This window comes from Acinonyx jubatus, chromosome F2, assembly GCF_027475565.1.
Source record: "Acinonyx jubatus isolate Ajub_Pintada_27869175 chromosome F2, VMU_Ajub_asm_v1.0, whole genome shotgun sequence".
Classification (NCBI taxonomy): domain Eukaryota; kingdom Metazoa; phylum Chordata; class Mammalia; order Carnivora; family Felidae; genus Acinonyx; species Acinonyx jubatus.
The window spans coordinates 31,176,317-31,191,878 of NC_069394.1; the positions used below are offsets into that span (position 1 = coordinate 31,176,317).

Here is a 15,562-nt window from a genome sequence, read left to right on the forward strand (position 1 = left end):
TCTCTTGAAACATTACTTCACCAGTTGCCCTAGGTCTCACCACCCCATGTTGTACCCCCAAACCCAACTCACCTCACACATTTGAGTGACCTGTATGACCCTGCAGACATCTGAGTTTGTGATCTCTACTCTGGACTGGTAGAAGGTCTCTACATGTATAGTGTATCTTCATGCCTCTGTAATTTTGTTCACATTGTTTCTTCAGATCAGAGTACCCTTTCTCCACCTGGTAAGGTTCTCTTTATCTTTGAAAAAAAACAGATAAAGGATCACCATTTCCGTGAAGTTCTTCCAATAAAAGCGGTCACCCTTTGCTCAATGATCATTCCATTAAGCTTTATTTATATTTCTAATATAGCTCTCCACAAACTTTTAAAACAGTTGTATATATGTGTTCTCCTGGCTAGATTGGGAAACCTGGAAAGTAAGCTCTGTCTTGCTCAGCTTTCTACCCTCACCCACATTGTCTACCATCACGCTTTGCCCATTATATACCTTCCAAGAACACTGAGTAAATTCACTTGAAATCAGAAGCTCTTTTTTGTTCTGTATTCAAGTCTTTTTATTCCTATTTTTGTGAAACTGAATGATTAAAGGACTTAGTAGTTTATGTATAAAGGATCAGTGAAATTATTGTTTCATAAAAGCTTTGAGCAAATGTAAGTTTCTGAAGTCTTGAGTAAAAGTATACAGATGATTATGAGAGTTGGTCCTACCTGACTCCTAAGTGCATAATGCAAAGAAGTATATAAATACAACTCCCTTCCCTCCCTAGGATTGCCCATAAGAATCAAGTAAAAACGAATATAGTTTCAAAACACTTTCACACTGATGACACATTTCATAGGTGGTAATTACTTCATTAATCACCTCCCAACCTTCACTTACAGTTTCTAATCTCATGTTTTCATAGGAAGCTCACATTGTAAACTGCTTTTTCTACTATATCTTTATCTTTGAGACTCTATCTCCATTTCTTTTGCACTTTCTATTACAATAGAAGAATACTGAACTCCTAAGAATTTAGATCTAGGTTGAGAAAGAAGATAGAACATTTCTTATAAAATGCACACTAGGTAGCATACAGAACTTGCTCTAGGGAAGGAATGCCCAAAGTAGACATAAGAAGGAAACAAAAATTTTACACTCTCTTCTGGAGATGTAGGAATGAAGAGCCACAGGCCGCAGTTGCCGAAGTGAGATCTCAGAAAGAATGACCAGATTCTGTTGGGAGCTGCCTCTGTTTTTTGCCAAGACCATCTGCTGACAGCCCCAAGCCCCAGGCAGTGGACCGCAAAGCCTGTTAATATTGAAACTCCAATAACATTTTACTGTCTCCACTTTGTCTCCTTCTATCAGAATTGAACGTGGAGCAAGTGTGCACAGAGGAGCAGAAAAACTCCCTGGACAGTTGTAAATTAGCCTGATCCTGGGCTAAGCTCATGGGCATCTCTAAAGAACCCCATTTCTTCCCAAGGGCATTCCAAGTGGGGTGAAAGGAATCTAACGGGAACCAAACAGTCTGCAGTGTATCTACGTTCCGGGAAAGTATGCCAGAAATTTCAGACTCAGATTTAAATCTTGATTTGTAATAGTCTTCTTTCCTTGTGATCCAATTTCCTCTTAATCAAGAAAGATTTTGTCTCCGTTAACCTTATCAGATGCTGTTGAACTCTGAGTACACATCTGACAGATTTCTAGGTAGAGTATTAAATCATCTCCCAAATTGTTTTAATCTTAGGAGGTAAATGACCTACATGATGAAAAACTGACATCAACATATTTTTTTTAAATAAATTTGTCTCACCATTAGAATTAACTGACTTTCATGCCCTTTTTTATGCTCTTAGACAGCAATTCTCAATCAATATTGATTAGAGGAAAGGATACAGTTCCGAAGTCTATAGACTATTGTATGAGAAAAAATTCAATTTGTCTTACTTTAAGAAATTATTCAGTGCTGAGTTCTGAGCATTTTATCTGGTTTAGTATACTTCATATCTGGTTCTTTTTCTCTCCAAATGACCTATCTATCTAGTCCTTTTTTAAAAACTGTATTTCAATCTTTGTTCCGAGAATCGAATGCATGGCTTTTTCTACATCAACCTAAAGGAAGGGTATGTTATTAAAAACAAAAGGTCATGTGGGGTTTGCTTCTGATAGCGTTCACTTATTTTGTCTTTAAATGATCTTTTTTGAAACAAAATATTTTTCAACATATTTGAAAAGATTTTTTGTAATAATAATTTCCGAAAGTCAGTGTGTGTGTGTAGGTCTTAATTTAAAGCTTAAAAAAAAAAATTGGACCAAAAATTTGACCATCGTCTTATATATCAATATGACCTGTCTATACAACAATTCAAGCTTGGGACTGGAAAACCTGCCCTTTGTCTCCCCCTTACCTGGGCCTCGGTTTTCTCATCTGGAAAATTAAGGTTGGAGGAGGTGATTCTAAGGTCTGTATCAAATAGAGGTGAAGACAATAGAAAAAGGTAATAGGATCTTTGATAACTAGAGTAAAAAGCACAAGTTTTGAATGAGACAGATCTGGGTTTGAATCGCGGATATTATTAGCTGTAGGAAGTGAGATTTCAATGTACTCCTCTATAAAATGGGACTAATCAAGAGCCCTTTTGAGATTTAAATGAGAACAAGCCAATAATATTCCTAGAACAATTTGTGCACATATTTTACGCCGCTATAAATGGTAGGACCATATTTTAAGGTCAAGAAGAACATAGGGCTGAGCACATGATCAAATCTAGTCATTTCCACTCTGGCACTTGAGAAGAAAGGGAGTGCGTATCACTGTCCTTTACCAGCAGAGACGTCCGTCTGCCGTGATGAAACTGGAGACGTCAGGGTTTAAAAAAAGCACACCATCGCGGGGAAGGCACCACATCTTGGCAAGAAATATTTCACATAGTTTCCACGGTCACCAAACTCTTCCCACCCCACACCCTGCTTCTATTTAAATCGCAGGCACTCCACAGGTGGACAGTCGCTTCAGCCAGTGCCCGGGCTACCGGCAGAGAAGAGAAGGGTGGCATGGCTCTGGGAGAGAAGGGAAGAGAGGAGGGCCCAGCCAAGCGTGCCCTCCGGAAGGTCCGCACAGCCACCCTGGTTATCAACTTGGCCCGAGGCTGGCAGCAGTGGGCAAACGAGAATAGCATCAGGCAGGCCCAAGAGCCCACAGGTTGGCAGCCGGGAGGGACCCAGGACGCACCCCGAGCTCCTAAGCCAGTGATCTACCCCGCCCCCCACCAGAAAGCTCAGAGCGCCCCGAAGTCTCCCTCCCAAAAGCCAGAGGGAGCCGCTGAAGCCTCTCGTATCAAAAGGAGAGAGGTGACCAAAACAATTGTCAGCAAAGCTTACGAGAGAGGAGGGGATGTCAGCCACCTCAGCCACAGGTACGAGAAGGACGGTGACATGCCTGGAGCCGGGCGGCAAGAGGATGACATTGACAGAATCCTCCAGAGCCATGGCTCCCCGACGCGCAGGAGAAAGTGCGCCAACCTGGTGTCCGAGCTGACCAAAGGCTGGAAAGAGATGGGACGGGATGAGCCCCAGTGGCGGAGTGACAGCATAGACACAGAGGACAGCGGCTACGGAGGGGAGACCGAGGAAAGGCCCGAGCAGGACGGAGAGCAGGTGGTCGCCATCAGAATCAAACGCCCCTTGCCTTCCCAGTAAGTGAATGCCCCCTTCAGCTCCTTACTCTGCCTTGGAATCGTGACCAGCCATGGGGACCGGGAGAGCAGGGAAATGCTACCAAGGTTGGAAGGAGAATCTTAAAGACTGGGCCAGCAGTGAGGTCCTGTGGGGACTAAAGGGGCAGTGCCCAGCTACACATGGGACTTGGGGTCGAGGGCCTGTACTATTTTGTTTCTGCTTTCTGTTTTGAACTGGCTACTCAAGTCTTAGCCTCAGCAAAGATAAAGCCACCAGAGAAGGTTGTCTGCTTTGGGTACATTTTTAAAATACATTCTATGATGAGTAACAAACTGACTTATTTCTCTGCCGAAACAGTGCTTGTTGGTACAGCGGGCAAACCTTTCCCTGGTCTCAAACCAGTCTGTAGTGTTATCAGCAGACACATCTACCTAGAGAGTGCCTGCCGGGCAGAGGTCTTTGTGACCCAGTAAACAGGTGGGGAGGCTGCTATCTAACTCCAGAGTAGGCTCTGAAGTCAGACCCAAGTTCAAGTTCCAGCTCCGCCCCCACTATAGTTAACAACACTGTTACATGCTTGAAAGTGGCTAAGAGAGTAGATCTTAAATGTTCTCAACACATGCACACACACTGTTTATTTTTCTAAACCCATTTCTTTGTAAAATGATAGCAACAGTAACCTTAGGGGATAAAGTCTGTTGTACTGGCAGAAGTAAACGAGATTAAGGCTGCCAGGCCCTTAGCACAGTACCGGCCACATATACTCCATATGTAAAAGCTGTTATTATTTATATAGATTCTATTATTTGGCAATTTTTCAACATTTCAGAAAAAGTTCGTTCTGTTGGTAAACAAAGACAGACACGCTATTAAAGCCAGGTGATTAAAATACCTCAATCCAAAAACATTTAGATGTCAGATACACATACCTACACACTCAGACATACACACTGAGTCAAACTGATACATTTGTTCAGACAGAAAAAAAAAAGACATGCTGTCTTTCAAGACACTCCACCTGCACATAGTAGAAAGTCTGGAAATCTCACTCCACAACTGTAGAATATCAAAATATGTGAAAAGTCTCTGATGAATGCTGATCAACAGACTCCCTCTTGGAATATTAGATGTGTGAGTGTGCTTTTTAAATTTAATGAAATAAGGTAAAGAACCTGATTACCTGGTTTGACAAAAAATTGTCTTACAGATTGTGACTCTAAAGGCATTTTGTTTTTTTTGTTTTAATATATGAAATTTATTGTCAAATTGGTTTCCATACAACACCCAGTGCTCATCCCAAAAGGTGCCCTCCTCAATACCCATCACCCACCCTCCCCTCCCTCCCACCCCCCATCAACCCTCAGTTTGTCCTCAGTTTTTAACAGTCTCTTATGCTTTGGCTCTCTCCCACTCTAACCTCTTTTTTTCTTTTTTCCTTCCCCTCCCCCATGGGTTTCTGTTAAGTTTCTCAGGATCCACATAAGAGTGAAACCATATGGTATCTGTCTTTCTCTGTATGACTTGTTTTACTTAGCATCACACTCTCCACTTCCATCCACGTTGCTACAAAAGGCCATATTTCATTTTTTCTCATTGCCACGTAGTATTCCATTGTGTACATAAACCACAATTTCTTTATCCATTCATCAGTTGATGGACATTTAGGCTCTTTCCATAATTTGGCTATTGTTGAGAGTGCTGCTATAAACATTGGGGTACAAGTGCCCCTATGCATCAGCACTCCTGTATCCCTTGGGTAAATTCCTAGCAGTGCTGTTGCTGGGTCATAGGGTAGGTCTATTTTTAATTTTCTGAGGAACCTCCACACTGTTTTCCAGAGCGGCTGCACCAATTTGCATTCCCACCAACAGTGCAAGAGGGTTCCCGTTTCTCCACATCCTCTCCAGCATCTATAGTCTCCTGATTTGTTCATTTTGGCCACTCTGACTGGCGTGAGGTGATATCTGAGTGTGGTTTTGATTTGTATTTCCCTGATAAGGAGCGACGTTGAACATCTTTTCATGTGCCTGTTGGCCATCCGGATGTCTTCTTTAGAGAAGTGTCTATTCATGTTTTCTACCCATTTCTTCACTGGGTTGTTTTTCGGGTGTGGAGTTTGGTGAGCTCTTTATAGATTTTGGATACTAGCTCTTTGTCCTCTAAAGGCATTTTGAAAGAGGACTACAATATCACATGTTTTCAAGAAAAGTGAAATGGCACATCTAGATAATTGTAACAACCCTCGTGCATTTAATGTGTGCCACGGGTATTTTACATGCTTTGTCCTTTTCTGAGGCAGGTAGTATCCCATGTTAGGGATCAGGGCACTAAAGTTCAGAAGGGAAAGTTTACCCAGCAAGTTTGTGACAAAGCTGAGATGTGCCTGTCTCCAAATGCAATGTTTTGAAAGCAGACACGGTGCTCTCAGGCGGGGTCTTGAGGATGTGTGAAGAGATCTGGATCTGCGTTCTATTCATGTTCATACAGAAATTCGTTATCAGATATAATTGTTCTACCAGAACATATGGAACCACAGTCTAATTCTGGCCTTGTGGATTTTGGGTGTGGGTGTGTATGTGCTAGAAATGGAATACTAGAACCTAACAGAATCAAGACTGAGGATGGCACAATGAAGATCTTCTGCCAGCACGCTTTGGATTGGCCAGAGGTAGGAACGTGACAGCTGGCATCCATCTCCCAGGCATGTATTCTTCTTTGGCACCTGTCAATGTGTATTCTTATGTTTATTCGTTTCATCCTCATAATATTCTCCTGGGGTAGGTATAATTATCATCCACATTTGATAGATGGGGGCATAAGACAAAGACATAGTAGAAAATTTGTATAAGAGTGTACAGCCCAAGGGATTTGAAGGTAGGCAATCTGGCTTCCAATCCCACCCTCTTCACTAGACTCTAAACTATTTCACCTGGAAGTGAGGACTCGCATACATGACCCTTCACAAGTTCCTAAAGTCAGACATGTACATGGACACCTTCTTAGTGTGATGGGAAGGTGTATAAGCTTTGAATAAGAGACAATTAGGTTTGAATCATGGTTACTTTGGCAAATCCTCTCTGTCCTCATCTTAAAAAAAAGACATAAGCCATAGAGTTATTTTGATATTAATATGCAGAGCAGTGGACCCAGAGGAACTCGTGAATAAGTTGTATGCATTGTAAGCAGAGAAGAAGGCCCAGCCATGGTAATCCCAATCCTACAGGACACTAGGAGACTGGTCCTCAGGGCTGGGGTGGAAGAGTGGGATTAAATCTCTTCATTCCTTCTTTGGTTCCTTTCTCTCAGTCTTGGAGTACATAGGGTACCAGAATGTCTTATGCAGAGACAGCATCTCTTAAAGTCAGCAGTAATCCTAGCTGTGCTCAGAAAACTACAGCAGAAGCCTGTTGGGACTCTCAAATACTGTTTGAGAAATGAGTGTGGCATTATTGAGTAAGTCTATATGAAGGGGGGGTTTTGTTCACTTAATCCTAAGTGCCATTAATTACCCATTTCCACCAATAGGGAGCAAATTATGTATCATGAGGGACTAAGTAGAAATAATTTTCTTGGTGGTCAAGATGTTTCATAGATAATAAAAATGAATAAGTCAGATTTGGTAAAAAGTAGAGATATTCTTTACTAACAGAGTTTTGCTAACCTATGAAAATGGTTTCTATTTTATGCTGTATTTTTAAAATACTGCGTGTTTTGATTGTACGGCTACATGACTTGTTTGGTCCAGCTCCTTTAGACAAAAGGAATTGCATCCCTCACCAGTACAAAAATGGTGAGATCTCCTGTACAAAAGTGCCAAACATCCACTTATCCTCCCTGCCAAGTTACATTCAGCAAAAATAATAATTGAGCATCAGAATGCCATTTTATAGATAAGGGAATGGACACACAGAGACATCAAGAAATGTATCGAAATCATAGAGTTAGTAAGTGATGAAGTTGGGAAGGTTGATGACAGAGCTTATGTTCTTAACCACTGATTCTCTGAGAATCTACCAATTCTCTCAGTAGAGAACAGACTCAAGATATAAAATGGAAGGCAAAGTGTCAGCTTAACTAATGGAATCCTAATAACACCCAAAGTGTAAGGTTTGGGTACAACTATATTGAAGGGTTTTATTAGAAACAGAGGCCAAAGTATGGCTTTCTGCTATCGACCCCAATTCTAGAGCGCGGAACCCTGTCTATGGATGCTGAGGACAGTTGCCAATTTGCAAGAAGAATCACAGGCCGGGCTCTCAAATCTGATTGCTGACAGAAAGAGATAAATGTGACCCCGTGAATGCATGCTTCCCTTAATCAAACTGGCTACACTTCCTGTGGAGAGGAGTAAGCGAATCAATGCACAGAGGAGCAAATTCTTGGCAACACTTTCCCGGGAAGTCGGAAAGGAATTATTTGCTTTCCTGACAGAGAAATGTTGCTGTGCTAAGAGGAGAGATGCCCCCTCGACTGCAGTAGAGTCACACTCTGCAGTGGGGCAATGAGAGCAGATCTCTGCTTTCTTCAGGCAGATCCAAGACTTAGACCAGAAAACTTCACCTCCAAGCCCAACGGCGTTTTGAAGCATCATTTGGTGATGCAGGTGAAGGCCACCTACCAGATTGTTTCTAGTGTCAGTGAACTTGGTTAAGTTTGAAATATGCCTTTCAAGACTTTTATTCCCCATGGGGTTTATTCATATTTAATAACTTACCCATATAATTATTACTCCAGAATGATAAAACCTATGATACAGTTGGTTCCTATATTCTCATTATATTGCTGAATATCCCATTCACAGAAGAAAGGAACCCTCGAACTGATGTCATTTTTAAAGCTGACAGATAAATTTCAGAATTTATTTCAGTGAAAGAATGTACACTTTCCAATGAGAATGCTTAGAATGTCTAGTAGAATTAGTTACTTTTGCACATAATAGGACCAGGGAAATACTTGTTGATTGTAAGAAACTTTGTTTACTAAGAATGAAACTAAGATGGCAAGTTTAAATATTACTATCCTAAATATGGGTGTGATGTCAGTCTTTGAATATTGCTTTGCTTTCTATAAATTTATACTAGATTGTACTTCTGAAACTCAATCTAAACTATTATTCTCATTGTTACTTGAAAACAAAAACAGGATAAGCAAGTATATTGTTTCTTATGTTCATTGACCAAGAGGATATTCAAGGTATAACATTTTCTAATCCTGATTTGAACATGATACTTTCAGGCTTTTTTAAAATTGGAAATACAATAACAATACAGAACGTTTATAAGATAAAGACAATTAAGGTAAGGTACCTCATTAAGGTATATTTTCTCTTAGGACTTCATCTTTTATAACCTGCCTATTTTCTAATTCTTCCTCATTGGACCAATTTCTTTGCTTTCCTTCTGTTCTATTATTGGGAATTACAATTTGACAATGTAACAAATGGGCATTAAGAATTAGGAGGTGCTTTTTTAGAAGATAAATGCTTCACTTCCTCAGAGAGTTATTACCTCACCAACATCAACCCTATCCCTAAAGACACAGAGTTGAAAATTAGAGGGGAAAAAAACCCACATCAAGGAATCAGAGACTCATATAACACACAGTTTGAACAAGTTAGCTTTGGATGCCAATTTGAGTATTTTCCTTTTTTTCCCTTTCTTTAAATTAAAAAATAAACATGATACCAACATGAAAGATAATTTTTTTAAAAAATGAAAAAAAACCTGGATCTGAATACTAACAGTTATTTTCAATTATGCACATGCTAATGATATCTTCATCTTGATGTGTACACATTTTACATAGTTAGAATTTTACCATATACTCAAATTTGTATTAGTCTCATTATTTTCATGAATATCTTTCAGTGATTATTTATTGTCTTTTTTTTTTCATTATTGAATATCCAGTGAGTACCTAAAACAATATCTGACACACACCAGGTGTCATAGCTACTTTAATAAAGGATGCCGAAGTGCCCAAAAGCACCTGACAGGGAAGATGTACAGGAGTCCCCTCCTTACGTGTGGGGGATACATTCTAAGACCTCTAGTGGATACTGAAAACTGCAGAAAGTACTTATATATACTATGTTTTTTTTTCCTATACGTACATATCTATGATAAAGCTTAATTTACAAAATTAAGCACAGTAAAAACATTAACCACAATAGAACAATTCTAACCATGTAGTATAATAAAAGTTATGTGAATGTGGTCTCTCTCTCAAAATATCTTCCTGTTCCGTATTCACTCTTTTGTGACTACGTGAGATGACAAAATGAGGTGAATGATGGCACCGTGATGTAGTGTTAGGCTACTGCTAACCTTCCGATGACTCATTAGAAGGAAGCTCCTGTGCTCCCAGACTGGGGTTGCCCACGGGTAACTGAAACCATGAATAAGGGGTGGACTACTGTATTACATTTTCTTATATAGGACAGAAGTACAGTTGATGCTTGAGAAACATTTGTGTGAGTTAACAAATGATGCTACTCTTTTCACTTTCTTCTGAGACGTTTCAAGTCTCTTCTCTAGCAGGATGACCCAGTCTGAAATCAGGTGTGAGCTTTGGTTATATATGTTAGGACAGCTTTGGGCTTGTTATTGAAGACTATGCCTGTCATGGATTGCCGTGGTTCTAAGGGGAGGTTCTAATGTTTGCTCTCATTTGATAACAGGATCCAGCAGTCCACACTCTGAACAGGGATAGTCTATGGAGAGGCAGGTGATGGTGAGGACCAGGGGGCTGAGGGAAATCCATTCCATTTCAGTGTGGTGTAATTCCTAGCACTTTTCCACACATATGTGATTTTTAAAAATTGCAATAATTGTGTATACAGTTTTTGTGTGCTTTTTCCTGATTAACTTTGTTATATACTTTGTGTATACTGTTTTTATGTGCTTTTGCCAGATTAACTTTGTCATATACTTTTGTCCACACGGCTACAAAGAATAACAGTGTTATACGTATCAGCATATCCCTAGTTTTGGCTCTGTTTTAATAAAGAAACTGAATGCAGCAAACATAGTTTTGAACACACAAAGCATGGGAATTAGTGAAAGTTCGCCATCTAGTGGTTGTTATTCCTCTCTTGAAAACTATGCTGCTAGAAGTAACCTGTGTCTCCCTACCCACATCTGGGAGTTTCCTGCACTGGGATAACCAGATTTCAGGAAGTGAGATTGGACAGTGAGGAATACTCACATCTGACCTGTAGCTGGGTTTTGAAGAGAGAGTTGTGAGAGCTTGGATAGGAGGGGCCACTTAGCTCAGGCCTGTGGTTCGTGCCAGCAACTTCAGTGAGGCTCTACAGCACCAATCCCCGTGCTTCCAGACATAAGGGCACTTGGGGAGAGAAGGAAGGGCGGGTCACTCGTGACAATGAGGAATACAAATCTCTGACTTTTAGACAGTCCGAGAGTTTCCTTGTGAAGACAAAGAGTCCTAGGAGAAAAGAGTCTAGGAGACTGGAGATACAGAAAAGACAGAGACATCCTTTAAAGATAAACTACCTATTTTAAAATTGGGCCTGCACCTTCACGATACTACTGGTCTACACTTTCCAATGCTGTTTTTTAATAACAAGAAATTGCATTCCAAATTGCAAGGAAAAGACACACACATCTGAAACATAAATCATCTACTTATTAGACACTGTACCCCCCATGATGAGTACCATCACTGCACGGTGGGAAGGGTATTGACTTTAGCCTCAGACAGTTGGTATTTGAATACTGCCTTTGCCACTGGTTTAGGGCAGTGTTTCACAGTAGTGACACAGACCTGGTTCAAATCCCAGCACTATCACTTAATAGTTTTGTGTCTTTAAGCAAGTTACTTAACCCCTCTGACCTCAGTTTCCTCATCTGTGAAGAGAGATTAGTAGTACCAATCTCCTAGAATGATCATAGGAATGTTAATAAAAAGTGTTTGGAAGAATGCCAGCACCAAGTATTCAATAAATGTTACAATTGCTACCTATTGTCTTCTACCTATACAACTTGATATTCCAAAATTCGTGGCACATCATTGATACTAGAATACACTCTCCTAAAAATCCATATATGAACATATATACATAAGTAAGTAGTACAATACACGTGTGCTATATGTATAATAATCCTTGTTTTGGGAAAATAACTGGTTCCTGAATTCCTATACAAAGTGGTTCCTCTTAATATATTCATATGATTCCAGTTCTAAAATGTTACTAACATGCAACGTTAAGACACACATATTTACATTATATTTGTGTAAGGAAGCTTTTTCCTTGAAATAGAGTTTAATACTTTTTATGGTATACCAAAATAAGAACAATGGTGGTTGTCAACTATCCTTGAAAAAAAAATAATAAAGAACAAAGGTGTGACCGTTCTAATTTTTCTTCTTTCATTTCTAATTTTTTGTACTGTGATTATATTTTGTGTATAGTGAAAAAATTAGACTTACGTTAAGATGCGTATGCGTAGGAAGTACAAAGAGAAAACAACACTTGGATGTTAAATATCAGTGTCTTGATCCTTCACCCTCTCTACCTTTTAGGGCAAATAGATTTACAGAGAAACTCAGCTGCAAGGCCCAGCGGAAATACAGCCAAGTGGACAACCTGAAAGGGAGATGGCAACAATGGGCTGACGAACACATACAGACACAGAAGCTCAATCCTTTCAGTGAGGAATTTGATTACGAGCTGGCCATGTCCACCCGCCTGCACAAGGGAGATGAAGGCTATGGCCGTCCCAAGGAGGGAACCAAAACTGCAGAAAGGGCCAAGCGAGCTGAGGAGCACATCTACCGAGAGATCATGGACATGTGCTTCATCATCCGCACGATGGCCCACCACAGACGAGATGGCAAGATTCAGGTTACTTTTGGAGACCTCTTTGACAGATACGTTCGTATTTCAGATAAAGTAGTGGGCATTCTTATGCGTGCCAGGAAGCATGGACTGGTTGACTTCGAAGGAGAGATGTTATGGCAAGGCCGAGATGACCATGTTGTGATTACTCTACTCCAGTGAACCTTCAACAACAAAAGCCAGACTTGACCCACTGTTGTCTTAATGCTAAATGTAATGTAATAAGAATTAAAATGCAAACTGCTCCGTAATAACCTAGTATATATTAAACAATTTTTACATAAATGACTATCTGGCACTCTATTTCTGAGGTAGTTTGAAGATCTTGAGGAAGCGTACACAAAGCATTTCAGAAAGCACATAGTGTTATTAGTATACAATAATAGCATAAGCATTTGAAATTCTACTTACCCTTTAGGCAAAAATATTTGGCTATTAATTGCAGAAATTATTATAGATCTTTAAATAATTACTATGTCTAAGAAAAACTCTAACTTTAGGTAAATATTAGCAGAACGTATTAAGATGTATCTTTTTTGGGGGAAAGAATTACATTAAGTTTAGCCAAACTAAAATTTTTCTAAGAAGCTTGATTTTGTACTACTACTTCTATCAAAGCATCACTTATAAAATAAACACGTAGGTAAAAAGTATCCAAACAAGATGCTGAAATTGCTGAAATTTCTCTGTGAGCTTGGAATTTTAAAGATTGCCAATAGGAATTAATCATCCTTCTGTATGAATTGCACAAACCACATAAAAACAAATATGACTGGTGGTTTTAGAGCTAAAGAAGAAGCTGGTATGTTCACCTTCACTGGGAAAGTATAGTGCAAGTGAGAGATTCAGAATTGTCTGTCTTTGTAGGACTTCTTGGAGTTTTTTCTCAAAACCTTGACGAGTCACGCTTCTTACATGTATGTCAATATACAACGAAGTAGGCATACAGAAAATTCCACAATGGAGTGGAATGTTCAGTGTAGGAGAATATGATAGAATCATTGCTTGGTAAATTAGAAACAGATCTGAGCCATTTTAATTTTCTTTATGCTCTACAAACTTCATGAAATATCTAAAAGTCGTAAAATGGCAATATTAGTTTTGCCAAAGTTTAGTTTGGCAATATTAGTTTGCCAATGAAAAAAATCTGTTTGATATGACAGAGAAATTTAGTGGGTATTAATCTGCTATTTATTTATTTTTCTCAGATTTAATGTGTCTTAGAAAATTCTAAAAACAATAAAATGTGAGGTTATAATTCCTACCAAATACAATGAAAGTTAGTAAATATTACGGTACTTTCGTGTTAAATACAGAATTTAACGTCAAATTATGATACCTCAAAATAGTCGACACTTGAATTGTTAGATAATAGGTTTAATATAAAGTATGGATTAAACTACTATAGGAATTATCTTTGTTTTCATGTGTGATTCTCTTTCAAACTGAAAGTTGCAATATCTTCTTAAAGAAGGATGTACATTTTTGTTTCCATAATAGATTCTGTTAAATTACAAACTAATGACCAAAATTTCCACGTAGAATCTCATATAAGATGTACACTTCTATCACGGTGAAACCTACGTCAACGTTTGAAGTCATGCACAAGAATAAAAGATATTTTCTGTATTTTCTGTTATTTATATATTACTATTTTAATATATAATGTTACATTCCACAATACCACTTTCTTGTGTTTGAAATACAACCAAATTGTAGAGTACAATTGGTTACTTCTAGCATCAGTAGAATTTTTCGACCAAGGCTTCAAAAGAATTTCCTCATATTCAACTCTGGACAGTAACAGTTTATGCAGGCACTGATGCAGATTATTCAAACTTCAGTATATTTGAATTTGAAGATGGAGTTGGAATGTCTTCTTAGTGAGCCTATGTGAACACTCCGCTGAATAAGGTGTGGCTGTGAAAAGAGAAAGCTAGCTTCCTTAAAGGAAAAATGCCTGCTATGCAACAGGTTTTCATCCTAAAACTCCATGATAAGAAAATCTATAGTTGGAAAACTTAGAGCTGTTAGACAAAAAAAAGACAAGAACCCCGATGGCAAAAGTCCTCATAGATATTTTTCATAGCCACCAAAATAATGTATGAAATAATTACACATGAAATACACACCATCAATAGCATTGTACCAATGGTAATTAAAAAAAAATTTTTTTAACGTTTATTTGAGAGACAGAGACAGAGCACAAGCAGGGGAGGGACAAAGAGAGAGGGAGACACAGAATCTGAAGCAGGCTCCAGGCTCTGAGCTGTCAGAACAGAGCCCAATGCGGGGTTTGAACCCACAAACTGTGAGATCATGACCTCAGCCGAAGTCAGATACTTAACTGACTGAGCCACCCAGGCGCCCCTACCAATGGTAATTTTAAATCTCCAATAATAAGCACTATTCAATCGGTTTTCAAACTTTCAGAGTTTTCCCTTTTCCAAACTGTCAATAGCTGTTTAAAGAGTTCTGGGACAGCTAAAATGTACTTTTTAAAAACCCCTTCTGTCTGGAATGTTTAATGCCTTTCAACTTTTAGAACTTGGATGTTTTATGATTTGCTGATTCCCAAGTTCACCTTCTTACCATTATGCCTACTTAACCGGAACAGGAGGGAAGTTCTGCATTCAGGTTTTCTCTTCCCCACACTTCAATGTTGGAGGTGGGGCCGCACCTATATTCTTCGTTTGCTTTTTCTGCTTCGAACTTCCCAAACTCATTTTTTTTATTAAAACAAATTTTTTAATGTCTTATTGTTTTTGAGAGACAGAGAGCGCAGAGTGCAAGTGGAGGAGGGGCAGAGAGAGAGGGAGACACAGAATCCAAAGCAGGCTCCAGGCTGTGAGCTCTCAGCACAACCCCCCCCCCCCAAGGGGCCCCTTCTTTTTTTAAATACTACCAACCAGTATATCAGGTGCTGATTCTCATATCATGTGGGAAGAATTCTGTGTAAACCAAATTTTTGTGTCAATGGGAACTCATGCTCAGGGAAGTATTACTGTACTTTATTAAGTCATTCTGTTC

At 39.3% G+C, this 15,562-nt stretch overlaps 1 protein-coding gene across 1 annotated transcript; it reads left to right on the plus strand.

Moving 5' to 3' along the window:
• Positions 1-2,967: 2,967 nt before the first annotated feature.
• On the plus strand, positions 2,968-12,817 carry ABRA (actin binding Rho activating protein). Its single transcript, XM_015070437.3, has 2 exons — positions 2,968-3,689; positions 12,217-12,817. The coding sequence occupies exons 1-2, from the start codon at positions 3,049-3,051 to the stop codon at positions 12,692-12,694; spliced, it is 1,119 nt and encodes a 372-aa protein (XP_014925923.2). The 5' UTR covers positions 2,968-3,048; the 3' UTR covers positions 12,695-12,817.
• Positions 12,818-15,562: the final 2,745 nt, after the last annotated feature.

Coding starts and splice junctions, on each gene's coding strand:
- ABRA (XM_015070437.3), top strand. CDS start 3,049: ATGGCTCTGGGAGAGAAGGGAAGAGAGGAGGGCCCAGCCAAGCGTGCC. Junction 3,690..12,216: donor AAACGCCCCTTGCCTTCCCA/GTAAGTGAATGC, acceptor TCTACCTTTTAG/GGCAAATAGATTTACAGAGA.